Genomic DNA, 15,140 nt, shown 5'->3' on the forward strand with positions numbered 1-15,140 from the left:
TTGCACTTACTGATATGGGTTGCAATTTTCTTTCAATTTAGGAAAATATTTCTTTTCGAGAAAGTCGCTCGTGTTTCGTGAGCACTCGAATTAAGGTGCAATAACCCTTTCCTTTTTTTTACATGAAGTTGTCATAATTTCAAATTCAAGCGGTTTCTCTGTAACTATAAAACGTAGCCAGTATTAATGGTGATACTCTTAAATTCATCAAAAAGAGGCGAAACGAGTTGAATACTAAAACGAGAACGGCTGTTTTAGTACTGCCTAGAAGAGCTTAAAATGAAATAAACTTGAGATTTTCCGTTCAATTTCCAATTGCTCGGCCCGACAATGGAATGATAAAATAACATAATCTGCCGAAAACGTGACTTTCCTATTTCGCAAAGTTTTAATTGACACAGTAATAGCACATATGCTTGGCGCCAAGAGATATCTTTGTAATTAAGCAACAGAGGAAAAAGCTGTCGTAAAACGCTCAGTGCGATTTTATTCTAGTTAAATAAGATAGGTGGGTGGCAGTGGAAGTTAAATAAAAATGATATGCTTCGTGTTGCCTTCATTATAGAATTACAAATCTTAACATTCTGTTCACTTTCATACTTATATTGTTGGCCCCGTTCACTTCCCTTTCAGTTTGTAAAGTTGGCTAATTGCTATTTGTGAAGATATTTCAAGACGGATATTTGCAGATCTGCGAAAACAAGTTACAGCTGTAAATGGATCCGGAAAAATAGGATTCAGTCCAAAGTAAGTAGGGTTGGGGGAGGCTTTCGTTTGATTTTGTTGTTGTTCCTGCACTCTTAAAGCACTTAGAATTAACCTCTAAGATGTTTATGAAATCATAATATGCATTTGAGACACACATGCCTTCTCAGCCCTTTTGCAGAGCGTAAAAGAAAAGAAAAGGCAAACTGCAGTAGGAGATAGCTCAGTTGTCTCTGTTCCAACTACAATGAAACAGTAATTGCTTTTCATGATGTGGAATCAAAGTAATGGAACAAGTTTTTGTTTGGTTTGCCTCTGTATACTAAAATAAACTGTAACAAAATGAAGTTACCAAATGGTTCAGTTGCCTTCCCGACTTTTTGCGTATCGAATTTTAAATTAACTTTTAAAAAGACTGATCCGACTTTAAACTCAGAGATGCTTTAAAAAGAATATTTAAGTTCTTCTTAAACTGCAGAAACGAAAGTTTCCTCGGATGTAAATTCAGTCACCTGACATGCAAGCGAAAGTTATTAGACGAAAGTAAGATGAAAATTTAATTAGAATAGTGTTATTGCGACTAATCTTGACTTGTCGGGCAAAAGTGAATCTAAAGGTAGAAAATTGCACTATTTGAATCCTTTGTTTCATATTTAAAGACAAACATTGAAGGAGAAGAGTGGCAGTGATACAAAAGAAGTAAAAGGGTATACGTACCACTTATCACCTTTAGAGGATCTATGATAACTATGATCTATGATCTATGATCTATAACAACCTTTAAGGTTGAGTGAGCTTGTTAATTGTAAACAAATCATACAAATTTGTTTGTTCTTTACTCTTCATTCTGCACCGAACTTTTCACCATTGTTGATTAGTTTTTTCGTTCTTAACTACTACTTTAGCACAAAGCATGACCATTGGCAGTGATAATCATCCCAGCAAAAGATTTACCAAGCGCAGTCTTTATGAGCCATGGTACTAGAAAAGAATCTTGACATGTAAACTGCAGACCTTGAAATTAACATTAAGCCTGACTGGACAGATTTTTCATTCTTATTTCAGTGTTTACGTTTCCTGTCGTTTCGTGCAGGTCCACCTATGTTCAACCCAATATTTTCAGTGAAGCGCCACTGTTCGGTCGAGCAAAACTGTACATGATGACATTTCTGAATAATCCTTATCATAGAATCAACTATACCTTCATTTATAATAATTATTTAAGCGGGTTTTTTTTTATTTTTTGCAAGTCGGAATGAAGTATCGAACCTCTCTAGACCGATCTATAGAGTCTGTATAAGAAATATTTCCTTTGCGACTATAGTTTTCATTGCTCCACCAAAGTAGAGCACTCATTAAGGTGTGAGGAAACATATACGCACTTTTTTTTAAAACAAATTTATCGATTCATTCATATATCCATCAATTTCTTTTTGTCCCTTTGTTTTTAAACCCGCTCGCTCGTATCTCCGAGAAAGGTAAATAGAAACGACGATAGAAAAATAATCCAGCCCGCCGGTGTTAGCGAACGAGGAACAAGAAGTTATGCAATCATATTTTCCTTTAATTTTTATGTTAATGATCACTTGCAACAGTACTCTCCCACAGAGAAATGAAAGCTAAAGAAAAACCCCCAAAAAATGATTTCCTTCAAATGTTCTAAACTGAATAAATTAGTTCGATTTAATATTTTTCCAATTTGCATAAATTTGTTGACATATTGGTCAACTCAAATTTCCTTCTAAGAATAATTTGAACGAGGTCATTCAGCTGTTTTTAGTTGACTATTCTCGAACGGACGTTACCGGTGCCGTCAATTAGTAGATTGTCTTTTACAAGGATCATTTGCGCTCGGTCGGGTTTTAAAAAGGCAGCATTAAAAAAAATCTGACGTAAAATGAAGAGCTTCTTCAGAGTTGAAAAAAGAAATAAACACATGCAGTGATGATGAATTGGACCAGTTGTGGGCCAGCAACACCAGATGAGGAGCCACCAGACGATAACATAAAAACAACAGTTACTGTTATCCTTGTGATCCTTATAATCGCTATCGCCATTGGCAACTCGCTTCTGTTTAAAGCTTTTCACAAATTTCCAAGCCTCAGAACTGCGTCTAACAGCATTCTAATGAGTTTGAGTGCAGCCGACAGTTTAACAGTGGTTGTTTTTACCTTGGATATCTTCTTCTTGGCTCTTAAAACAAAAAATGATCTCGTGTGTACAGTTAGTGCAGGTTTGACCATTTTACTCATATCAGTTATTATCGTGCATCTCACTCTTATCAGCGTCGAACGCTTCATCGCCGTGAAGTTCGCATTGAGATATCAAAGCATTGTAACAACCCGCCGCACAGTGCTCGCCTCTTTCGCTGTGTGGCTGTGGGCTCTTGCTGTTACAGTTATATTACCACACACGCTCCGCACAGAAGACGGCAATATTTTTAAAGGGCTTTACCACGCTCTGCATCCATGTTCTACATGCTCTCAAGAAAAGGGGAAACCAATGCCTCATACAGCCATGGGATATCTCATCTTCTGGGTGACGTCGGTTCTTGTCATACCAATACTGGTCATACTATGCTCCTACGGATACATCTTCCTCATTTCTCGTAAACACAGGCGGGAAATCAAAGATCAAGTAAATATTCAAGGAGCTGCCACCACTAAGGAAGAAATGAAAGGCGCTCGCACTGTGGCTATTGTGGTGGGAGGGTGCCTCGTCAGTTTTGTTCCGTTGTTAGTCGTAACCAGTTTACGTTTCCGTGGCGAGTCTTATCACAAAACCAACTGGAGAAGAGTTATGAAACACCTGGTTTTTGTCTTCGCACTCGGGTTTAACGCCTGCCTAAACCCAATAATTTACGGCTGGAGAAATTCAAATTTTAGAAGCGCTTTCCTTGCTATCCTGAGATGTGCTTAACAATCGTTCGATTCGTTTTTCCGTGTGCTTTGCCCAAATACAGGGATAAGCGTTTGTAACAGACATTTCCTGGTTTTATTCAGACCAAGGATTATTGCTACGTTTAAGAGACTAATTTTTGACCAATGTTCTTTGTACAACGTATTAACAAGAGCATGTGCGAACTTTGTTGATGTGAGAGAGCCTGAATGTATTGCATTTAGCAAATTGTAAAGACCAACTTGATTGTGTTCTGATAATCTTAGTTTAAAGCTCAGTGAAGTCTTCGTGCTTAGCTTGTAGAATTCACGTTTTTGTAGTAAGTAGTATGCGCTGAAGGACTCGCTCGCGTCTAAATAAATCATATTCCTGTTGGCGTACCAGTTAAATTATGATGGATGAAAAAACGGAATTCTACACTGAATTGATGGAAATTGGCAAGGTATGCTTCGCAAACTGCATTGACAATCGATTGAGAAAATGAACTACTGACATTCTAGACGTGTTTTCTTCGACTCAGTATATATTGCATCCATTGATTGTGTGTTGGTTGCCACGTTTTATAGCCACAGGCTGTTAAAAATGTGTGAGGTTCACCTAATGTGCAATAGTGAGCCATAAGTAAACGTTGCCTAACATGTTACTAAATTGGAATGCGTCATGGGTAACTTTTTTTAGCTTAACAGCGGCAAAACCGAAATTAATAATTTGTTTCGCCACACTCTTGATGAAGATATAACGATACAGAGTATATATCTAACTGAAGCCATGAGGTCGCTAATGAAACAATAAATTCTACATGCCTCCTGCTATTATTAATACCCAACTTCTTTGGGGATGTCATTGCACTTCACGGACGGTTCACTTGCGGCGTAAGCAACCTACTTTTGCCACTGAACTTTTCAACCAAGGATGTTGGGAACAAATCAAAATTAGATTGATATCTTTTAGGATTTGAGGTATATTGATTACTATGGAGTTTAAAGGAGAAGGAGATGGGGTGGTACAGGTACGACATATTAAAATTTTCGTCCCACAAACAAGTAAACCTTTGCCAATTTCCAATTTCAACCAGAATTCGATAGAAAGAAGATCAATGAAAAACGGTTGACTGCTATAAAGAATTATAAGATATTGGTTGTCTCTGCTGACAGTTGTTTTAAATGTTGCATGGATTCAAACACGAAAGGGACGGATGGCTGATATCTGTTTCTTTTATGTTTTCGTGAAGTTTAAATTATCATATAAATTTTGTGGTCAATTGATGAAGGCGAATAAACACATGCTCATCGTTTATTTTTACTGAAGCACGTTCGCAAAAATCAACGGTTATTTAGACGGACGGACCCTCAGAGCGAGTCTTATTAATTCTTTGTAAACTCCCCCAACGATATCTAAGCCTCCATCAAAATAAACAGAAAGTTAAACAAGCTAACAAACGATACCATGCAAAAGCAATTTTAACAGAGGCAGCTCATTTGCATGCTTTTAGAGTTATGTTCTATTTGAGATCAGCACCTGCTCACGTAAAGGGGTCCTATTCGCTGTAGGCGTTTAGTATACCTCTATCTGCTACGAAACAAAGGAGTAAAAATCGTGAATTTTCAAATAATCTATAAATTGTCAATACTCCAGACAATTTACGGAGGGTCTCAATGGGGTGATGGCTTTTACCGCTAACGGTTAGAATTTTGGCTAATTTACGACTAACGGATGATATCTTCGCATTGTTGCCACCAGGAAATTGTTTACTGTTAACTTTTTTTACAACTAACGGTTAAAATTTGCCAATTGTTACGGCCAAATTTTTTGGCAGTTGTGCGGCTAACTGTTAACCCCATTAAGACCATCTTTACACGTTTCCGACTTTCGCTTCCCATTTCCTTTTTTAAAGTCAGGAACCTTCTGATAAAAACTTGATGTGTTTTGATAGTATTCTATCATACTATCGGTGCATTCAATAACCTGCATACGGTTTGACCATCACATGACGCCAATAAATATGAACATTGAATGAAGATAAAAAATTTTATAAAATGAATGCACGGCCATTTTAGAAAAGTCAGTTCGCTATCAATTGAAAAATTTTCCCAAAATAAGAAAAAACAACATCTTTCAAACTGAAAATTAATTGCTTTTCCAACATGACAATTCGCAGAGCAGCTGTTTCAACTTAGTTTCTAAAATTAAAATTCAAGTAGGCAGGTCCACCATTGCCAAGAAAAACACTAATTATTTTGTTTTGTTTTAGGGTATTAATTTATCTATGAAACTGGATGAACGTTTATGGAGTTTACATACTTTCCTTAAAAAGGCTGCTAATCAGCCGGCTCTTAATAGCTGCTGCAGCTGTTTCTTCTTCGATGAGCGTGAAAATTTTTTATTTTGTGAAATATAAAAGTTATGAAAATCACGGAAGAAAATTATATTTTAGGAACCTCATGAACCAGAAAACTGAAAGTTTTCACAAAGTGAAAAGTAAATGTTACAGATGACGCGAATTTGTAATTTTCTTTATTCAGTCTTCGCATGATCAATAAACTGACTGCCCTGACATACATAGCCGGCCTGACCGGCATACATAGCAGGCTGGATGACACTTTCTTCTTACCTCTACTTCTAGAAGAAGAGAAGAGAAAGGAAAAGGAATCCTTTAGGTCGATTCAAAGTGGTTGTACCTTGCGTTATTTTCATAATTATCTTTGATAATTATCATCATAATTTCCTGTTTTGAAAGTATAAACACTGTAATGACGTCTCTAAGCTTACACGTCACAGCCCCATCTAATATGAAATTTTCTCTCTATTTCTGAAGTTTCGATTACAACTCGCGGCTTAAAGGTCGTTATCAATGAGTCAGACGACTGATATTTTACCTTCTACCAGCCCTCGTCTACGAACGTTCATTCCGCGAAATGGCATTTCACTCGTCTTCTCCTCCTCCGGAAAACGAGAAAAGTCTGCCGACTGAGATGAAGGCCTTGGTTGTTACAATCTTCGTTACCATCACAATTGTCTCAATCTTTGGCGATACGATGGTGATCAGGGCGTTTTATAAATTTTCAAACTTGCAAAATGCAGCTAATGTTATAGTGGTGAGTTTGTCAGTGGCTGGCATTTCAATGTCGGTGCCCTTCATATTACACATTGCTACCATTTTGGTCGGTAAGAAGGTACCTCCTCACCAACTGTGTGCTCCAGCATCGATAATCAACCTTACTCTTATCGGCATCGTCATTCTACACTTGACTTCAATCAGCGTTGAACGTTTCATCGCCGTTAAGTTCGCTATGACATATCACACAATAGTGACAAACCGCCGAACAGTGATTGCTTCCACGGTGGCTTGGCTATGGGGAGTTTGTGCCGTAAATGCCTTTCCCGAGGCATTCAAGGCGACTGATAAAGTGTTTGGAGGTTACCACGCTGGCTTGACACCGTGCTTACGTCAATTCTCTCGTTCTCGCATTGAGAACTCTGTTAAGACGTACCTGTTTTTTCTGGTGATATCAACGTTACTCGTGCCCATTATGATTATCATTGCATCATACAGTTACATATTCAAAATCGCTTGGAAACAGCGACGACAGATCAATGAAGAGATCCATGGAAAGCTGACCAGAAGATCACACGAAATGAAAGGTGCTTATACAGTGGCCATTATTGTGGGGACATGTCTCGTCAGTTTCATTCCGCTGGTTGTTGTCTTGTGCCTCAAATTCCTGAGTTCAACATCGATTGGAAAGGAACACATGTACCCAGTGTATTTAGTGGCCAGTTTGAATGCTTGTTGGAATCCCATGATCTACTGCTGGAGAAACGAAAACTTTAGAAATAGTTTTAAAAGGCTTTTAAAGTGCAAACCAGATGATTGAAGAGAAATTAGACCGGAGAGAAAAAAAAACAACGGAACATTTCACATTAGAAAGGTCCTTTTCGTTCTTACTGTCCGCTGGGCTTTACCAGGCTCTCGTCCGTATAAGTTAAAATATGTGTCGGACTTGTCTTTATATACGCTGCTTGTGAGCCCAGTTTTTTTCCTATTACAAGTAATAAGAGTATACGATCAAATACAAGTTGTTACCAGTTTTATTCCCCTTTCAAGAAGGATCGAACTGTAACGAGGTAAAAGTACCCCCGTAAAACTATCTAGGAAATAATAATAATACATAGAGAACATTACCAATATTATTATAAGGAGAGGTGTTCATTATGTAGTAAAAAATGGTGTATGGGAGTAAATGTAGTGTGAAAGTGATCAGGCCTGGTGTTATGGCAAGCACTTTTGTTGGGGAGGGGGGGGGTCATGTAGGGTTCCTGACATAGTTAGAACATAAAAAAAAAATGGTAAATATCCTCAGGAAGGTTCTTGGAGTATGATTGCAGGGTAGTAGAACAGGAAATCCAGCTGAAAAGTACACATTAGCAGAAAAAGAAGTATTTCCTTAATGATGATTAATAACACTGATAATAATAACAAAAAAGATGATAATTTTTAAACTAATGATGACGAGGAAGAACGAGGCCACAACCATAGTCCAGAAATTGGTTTTGTATGAGGCACAACGGCAGAGATCGTCAAGCCGGTCCTTGGTCCTTTGCAACTGGAATATTAATTTATATTAATTTTAATACTTAAGACAAGCATAGATACAATGATCATGAGATAATGTTTATATAAGACTAGTAAGAACGAAAATTATAACAATTTCAATAAAAGCAATGATAGAAATAACAATTTAATATTGATGATGAGGAGTTCAACAAAAAATTGCTGAATAATACTTTGAGGCTGATTCCCTCTAAAAATAAATAAATGAAAAATTGTGGTGCTCGCATGCCAAGCGGCTGTGTGGCTGACGCTTCTGTTGAAATGAGCGTCTGTTACAAATAACGAAAACTGCCCGAGCCGCAGAGATCCAACGCGTGAAAAATTACAACACGCACGAAATGTACTAAAAACGAAGTTGAAACTGTTTTTATAAAAACAAAAAGGAAACTTCTAAACGTTTCATCGTCGCAGAATTAATGACTTACTTTCTGAGTGTGTTTTGCATATTGCGAGTGCAATTAATTATTGATGTGAAGAACTATGTAGCACGTCAAGATGTTTTAACGTGTTCAAGCAATTACCGTGGGTTTTTCCCTCGGCGAAGTCTTTGTTTTAAGCTTTGCTTTCGAAGTACCTTTCCAAGAAAGAAAAAGCTTGCATTTGTAATGAACAAAGTCATAATCCACGTATAAAGGCCATAATGAGCGAAAAGATGCAGTTATCTTCTGTTAACACGAGCTGACAATTGAAGCTCATTATTATTGTATTGTCTTTGCTATTTAGGCTGGTCCGAGTCATTCTGGTGCAAAGATCAAAATATAAATCATGCTCACCTAAAATCCACTGAGCCATATAAAACGGTGTGAGCGACAAGTATTTAAATTGAAAGAGGCCGCCCACTATTTTAATATCGCCCATAGAACATTAAGTTCTAACAGCCATAGCAAACAACATCTCTTCCTTCTCATATCTCGATCCCACAACCATAAAAATTTAATCATTGACAATCCTTATGAAAAATTTTCGCATTTTGAGATTATTATTGGGGTTAGTGTTTGAGCTTGTTTACAGCTTTTAGCACGGCATGTGTCGGGGTAATTCAGGTAACTTGGTTTTATTAAGAAAATATCATTAATATTGAATGAGCAGGATGACATGTAATTCTCACAGCATTCGCTTGAAAAATATCATTCGAGCTCAAAGCCATACTGGCAAATACTATCAAAATCTGCTCCAAAATGTTGGTTCTGGGGATCGGTTGTTCGCTCTTAATCGCAGTCATAATATCAGGTAAACTCCTATGAAGAAAAATGTTATAGTCACTCTGCAATACTGCTGAAAATAATGAATCTTTAACACGGTCAGTTCGGCTTTATTGTGAAGTTGAAAATAGTACCCCAGAACATTTACAATTCGTTCCCTCGATAAGATTTGCATTTGGCCAAATGGAGCCCGAAAAATTTAGATGGTTTCATTTACATTAATGCTGATGATTGCGAATTTAAATTTTTACTAAATTCTACACCTGATGATTTAAAACTGATATCTGTCTATTTTTCTCAGTTGATGTTTCCACCGCTAGCAGCCAAAAGGTAAAGCAACACCACAGATATTTATACAAACATATTTTAAATGAGCTAGCTAGTAAGTTTGTATATGTTGTTTTTTTGAAGAGAATCTCGCGCGGAAATTTTAACGCGACAAAATGGAATATAAATAGCGTTTGGTCGTATTATGCTGAATCATTCCGTACGACCAATAACGTGCCTTTAGTTTCTCTTGGTAGAACACAATAGTTGTTGAAAAATTGTTTAGGTTTGACAGGAGAAGTAAATGTTATTCATGGTCTTCTCCGTTTGTAGGCCTCCTGGTTTTAAAAGCATCATTGAAATATAATCACACGCTATCGATGTGTTTTTATTATGTACAATTAATACAACCCGGAATTTTTGCGACATCATACAAGAATCATGCATTCCTAAAAATTGAAATCTAAATTATGCTTTTCAGTTCACAGAGGAAGAACGGGAGAGAATTCCCTATTTTCCACGAAATAGCAGTACAAAAGTCTTATGAAAAGTAACTGTCATGTTTCGAAAGCTGGTTGATTCACGTGAAAATGTTGTTAACTAATGTTATACCTTTTTAGGCAATGAATTTAGAGAGCGCTTCAAGACGACATGGCTTAGTTTCTAACATTTTTGATGAATAATTTCCTTGTCGGGATTTTTATCCAAGGAAGAGCATATTTTTGACACCTCACGGAAGTCGTAAATGGTTTACAGTAGTATCCAAGCAACAACTTGTCATTTAAAATTCAACAACAAAACACTGAAATCAATAATTTTGGTTTAAAAGTCTGTGTGCTCTATATGAATGACATAGGGTTAGACTTATGAGTTTATGTAATTATCTATTTTAAACCTGAAGCGATTTCTAAAATATTCCAGAAGATCGATATTGTGCGTTTAACGACACAAAATCTGTTCCTTGAGACATTTTACAAAATGTCCACAAAGGCTTCAAATTCGCCCTTCGATCAAACACGCAAATTAATATCTTGCTCCCATTTCCTGCTCTCTCACTTAATCCTTAAGTTTCGTGATATGCATGTCCTCAGCGAGAGAGCACTGGCCTAAAATACAACACAGACCGAAATTGAATTTTTTTTCAATGATAGATTGGTTCCTTACAAAGCTAACAATTTCTTTGAACACTTCCGGGATTTAGAATCGATTTTACAATTTCAAAATAGGTTACTCAGCGGAAAACTAGGATTAAAAGTTCGGCGCTTTGCTCGCGTCGCAGTGACTCGATAGGCAAGTAAGATGTTTTTGTAGTTGGGTCTCCATGGGGTTAACTTTCAATCATCCAAAATTGAAAATCTCGACTGTCGCCAATTAATTAAGTCAAGAAATCAATAATTAGCTAAGCATTTCCAACTCTTCCATTAAAGGTTTCAACAGCAGCAAATACTGATGTAAATCCGCAAACAGTAGACAGGAGCTTTGGTAATCCTTTTAATCGATATATTGCTGCAGCTCTCGCTCTTACGCCAAGTGAGTGTTGAATTGTCAAGCATGTAATAAATGATTGAAGCCGATAGTCCGGGAGCCGTGTTTTTAAGCCGCCAGCCGTCAGCCCCCCACCAGCTTCAGAAAGAATTTCTTACTGATGTCGAGCTGAATGTTAGAGAAATAAATTTAGCCAAACATTACTCTTTTTTAATTAGTTTAATTGCAGTTTGCCCGAGGTGCTGAGATGTGTCGATAATTTAACAGAATGTAACTGCACAGGACAAAATCAAACCTACTGCCCGCATAACAAAACGTGTCTCACTCAAGATCATTACAACGAGACACTGTGTTGGAAAACCATAAGCTGTGTTCCAGGTGAGGTTCATCATCAGTTCTTAAAGAATAATTTTCCAGACGGGCCTCAATAGCTCTCTTGTCCACACTCGAACGGTTAACGAATAGAGAAAACAAATCAGTCAAAGTATCGTCCTATAAGTACTGCCCTATACGCATTGTTCTATCAGCTGAAAAACTGAGCACTGTCACTGTGGAGTTTCCTATCACCTTTGTGTCAGTATATCCATATCTATATCTGCATTCAAGTCACTGCGAAATAATCTAACCATTGATGCTGAATTGATTATAGGCAATTTAGATTTGTTCCTGTGAATGAATTATTGCTAAAAGACTTAGCATTCAGCGTACGTAGCAAAACTTACATGTAACTGCTTTTTTTTCACCTTGTCAGCCCATACAACTTCGACCACAGTACACAGTTCAGCAACTGTGTCTATCGGTGAGTTAAAATAAAAATATCCTAAGATGTATAAGGTGATATATCTCGGTATGATGTATCGAGGGACATGAAGTAATGGTAGCATAAGGGATCACTTTACTTGATTCAACATTAACTTTTCCTTCCTCCATCCAATTGCATGCCACTTCTATAATGGCTTAATTCTCGAGATGAATTGCTTGAGGTCTTTAATTTTTACTTCTTATCATCACTTCTACATAAACACGTGCATAAGCCTACATAAACACGTGCATAAGCCTACATAAACACGTGCATAAGCCTTTCTAGACGATCATTTTTTGTTAATTTTAAAGATGTTTAATTGTACAAAAGGGGCTTATTACGCAACCCGGCAAAGAAAAAATGTTGCCCAGATATTAGATGACCAGAGAGAGAAATTATGGGTAATTCATTTTTGCAAATTAAGTTAAGAAAGGGAGACTACAGGGATAATTTCATAAGGGAAGAGCTATTCTTACAAAATATTTGAATAAGTCGGTCCAGCTTTAATTTGTAAGGGGCTGGGCAGTGACTTAATGCTTTCACTGTTGGAGATTATAATCATACTCAGACAAGAGAGGATGAGACAATTATCCCTTTACTGCGGCAGTAACAATTATGACATGTTTTTGGCATACGTCACGTCAAAATTTGCCTAAGGACTGGCTTTTCAATGCCTCCTAGAAGCAGGCCGAAATCTAATTTTTATCAGTGTTTATGGAAACGATGTAAAATATTTCTGAAGAGAGTTGTATATTGCAAAAGGAAACATTATCACCGAGAATAGTTTATTTTAATTCGCCGCAAAGTATACATTTCATCACAAAAGTGAAAGCCTAAGTAGTGTACGCTTTTCACTTCAGCATCAACAGCCAGTCTGTTAGTGGTTGCAAGCACCAGTGTTGCACCTGACATCAGTCACGTGTCAACCACATATGCCCCAACGACTTATCACCCATTGGAAACTAACTACAAGCCAATCATAATTAGCTTAGCAGTGGGATTTGCTTGCTTTGTTGTTTTTGTGTGCTGCATGTGTGCCATTCACTCCTGGTGGCTTAAACGAAACAAATTCACCGGAGTAAACAGCACGCCGATGAAAGAACTGGAAAGGAAGAAAAGAAAGCAGGAGCAGAGAGAGATGAAACGGCGTGCTAAAGGTATCATAAATATCTTCTTGTATTGACTAAACAAGTAGTTTTATTTGACCTTTTCCAAAATGGTCCTATTGTTAAATGAAACTGGGTAAATTGTTCATTATCCAATTAGACTTCTCCTCCAAACTCTACTTCAAAGGTTTTTGAAGGAAGTAACCCTGTTCATTTTTAATTTCATGGAATCCGTTAACTCATAAAAGGTTTCACCGAGACTTTTTTCAAATTTAGAATTTCTCAAAACAGAGAGTTCCTTGTCCAAAATCTAAGCTGAAAATGATAATATCATGAGGAAGATTCATCAAGTTTACCTGCAACCTTAATTCAAATTAGATCACTCATCCACAGAAGCAGAAGCAAAGGAGCTTTCCAAATTTGATATGGGATACAAAAAGCCCCCCAAAGTGAACGAACGCGCCTTGGCCAGCTATGACTGGGCCCGAACCTCATACCTACCTGGAATGCTTGAACCCAGCCAGGAGCCGGTCGGGCCAGCGGATTTTACTCCAAAACTTATTTGTGATGATGAAGACACAGAGGCAGGCGACCAACATGCGCTTGGTGACCACAACCAAGGGTACGAGTCAGAAGGGGAGAACCAATATGGGTCTCGTGATGTATCTACTCCTTCCTCTCTGTTTGCACCAACAACAATAGAGCCACAAGAGCCAATCATGGTCGAACCTGAGATCATTGAGAATAAAGAGCAGTTTCCACGCTCTGTATCTGACGGGAACATGACGGAGTTTAATCCTCAGGCTCATTCTAATTCTCAGGATTATTTTAAGATGATGGGGAGGTTTTAAACACAGGTCTTCAACACTTTTAGGAAAGCTTCCCTCAAAAGATCTTACTAGCCAAAGGGAAACAACAGATCGTAAGACTTAAATGATAAGGATAGGCTAGCCCTTATTTTTGTATAAAAATGGTTACAATGAGTATTGTTATTATCTCGAGCAGTATTCCTTGTTCAAGATTTGCATCGCAAGTTCGTTGCTCGATTCTTCGAAATAGTATTAAATAGAAAGTATGCCAAAATACTTCCATGCTCATTCCAGTTTTTAGACTCATGGATACAAAATTTTACATTTTTTTTCAAGCTGAAAAAAATTTTACCGCATTGAAGCGAAAGTTTTGTAAACGAAACAATTTGTCCTATCATCCACTGATTATCGTTTGTTTCATTTTTTCTTTGTTGATGCATGTATTAAAATGTTGAAGAGATCACGACTTGTATTAAGTCGAACCCCCTTTTTATTCCCACAAGATCCACTGATATTTACATTGTTTACATGTCTACGTAGATTTCAAACTTTCCTCCATTTTGCTCACAACAAATTAAATATAATGACGTAAAACAAGAAGTAAGATAAAATAAGGTAAGACTACTTGAAATCAACGGCGTGTTTCGAAATAAGTTTAGTTTTGGTTTCATGATGAAGTAGGAAGTATTTTCAAGAAAGTTTTCTGCAAACATTAGTTGTCCAAACACTTAAACAGTCGTACCACATGTAAATTATACCGTTTTTATACGAGTGCTTTTTTTAAGGGCCATATATGATAAATTTAAATGGAACTAGACATAAATAAAGCCAGATTTGATGTTTAAATGTTTCGATGTCGTATTTTTGCACGTTACTCCATGATTTAAGAAATCATCGAAATTTAATGCACGCATAAACAAATCTGTAATTTCAGATTCCAGCTCACGTGAGAAAGGTTATGTTAAAGGTTTGGTAGTATTCATTGATTCAACCAAAACAATAGTCTTACCCCGTTGGGTTATTCGAGATTTGAACAGATCGAGAATCGTAATTTTTGATTGAATTTCGATAACCTGGTAATGAAAAAGTGTGGTGAAAAAAGTGTTGCGATTGATGCTAAGAGAGATAATGCAAACTTTGAAAGGAGAAAGTGTAACATGACTATACATTTTTATAGCAGAGATGCTTCCAAAAGTGTTTTACTGGGCACACATAGCTGCAACGGGAAATGCAGTCAGGCTGACTAAATTCTAG

The 15,140-nt window shown here is 37.1% G+C and overlaps 3 protein-coding genes across 4 annotated transcripts; all 3 read left to right on the top strand.

The window, feature by feature from the left end:
* Positions 1-1,940: 1,940 nt before the first annotated feature.
* On the top strand, positions 1,941-4,895 carry LOC113674034 (histamine H2 receptor). Its single transcript, XM_027190507.2, has one exon. It carries the CDS (start codon positions 2,650-2,652, stop codon positions 3,622-3,624), a length of 975 nt encoding a protein of 324 aa, XP_027046308.2. The 5' UTR covers positions 1,941-2,649; the 3' UTR covers positions 3,625-4,895.
* Positions 4,896-6,109: 1,214 nt separating this feature from the next.
* Positions 6,110-8,341, top strand: LOC113674056 (adenosine receptor A2b). The gene has a single exon (XM_027190530.2). The coding sequence runs from the start codon at positions 6,519-6,521 to the stop codon at positions 7,476-7,478; it is 960 nt and encodes a 319-aa protein (XP_027046331.2). The 5' UTR covers positions 6,110-6,518; the 3' UTR covers positions 7,479-8,341.
* Positions 8,342-9,150: 809 nt separating this feature from the next.
* Positions 9,151-14,732, top strand: LOC113674011 (uncharacterized). Of its 2 annotated transcripts, none has more exons than XM_027190484.2 (6): positions 9,151-9,445; positions 9,719-9,747; positions 11,388-11,547; positions 11,921-11,968; positions 12,832-13,128; positions 13,471-14,732. In XM_027190484.2, exons 1-6 carry the CDS (start codon positions 9,394-9,396, stop codon positions 13,926-13,928), a joined length of 1,044 nt encoding a protein of 347 aa, XP_027046285.2. In that variant the 5' UTR covers positions 9,151-9,393; the 3' UTR covers positions 13,929-14,732. The 2 variants fall into 2 exon arrangements, with proteins under 2 accessions (XP_027046285.2, XP_089055781.1); XM_089199655.1 differs by having other exon boundaries at positions 9,284-9,445; positions 13,456-14,732.
* The last annotated feature ends 408 nt before the right edge of the window (positions 14,733-15,140 follow it).

Source organism: Pocillopora damicornis, chromosome 3, assembly GCF_964200805.1.
Source record: "Pocillopora damicornis chromosome 3, jaPocDami1.2, whole genome shotgun sequence".
Lineage (NCBI taxonomy): Eukaryota > Metazoa > Cnidaria > Anthozoa > Scleractinia > Pocilloporidae > Pocillopora > Pocillopora damicornis.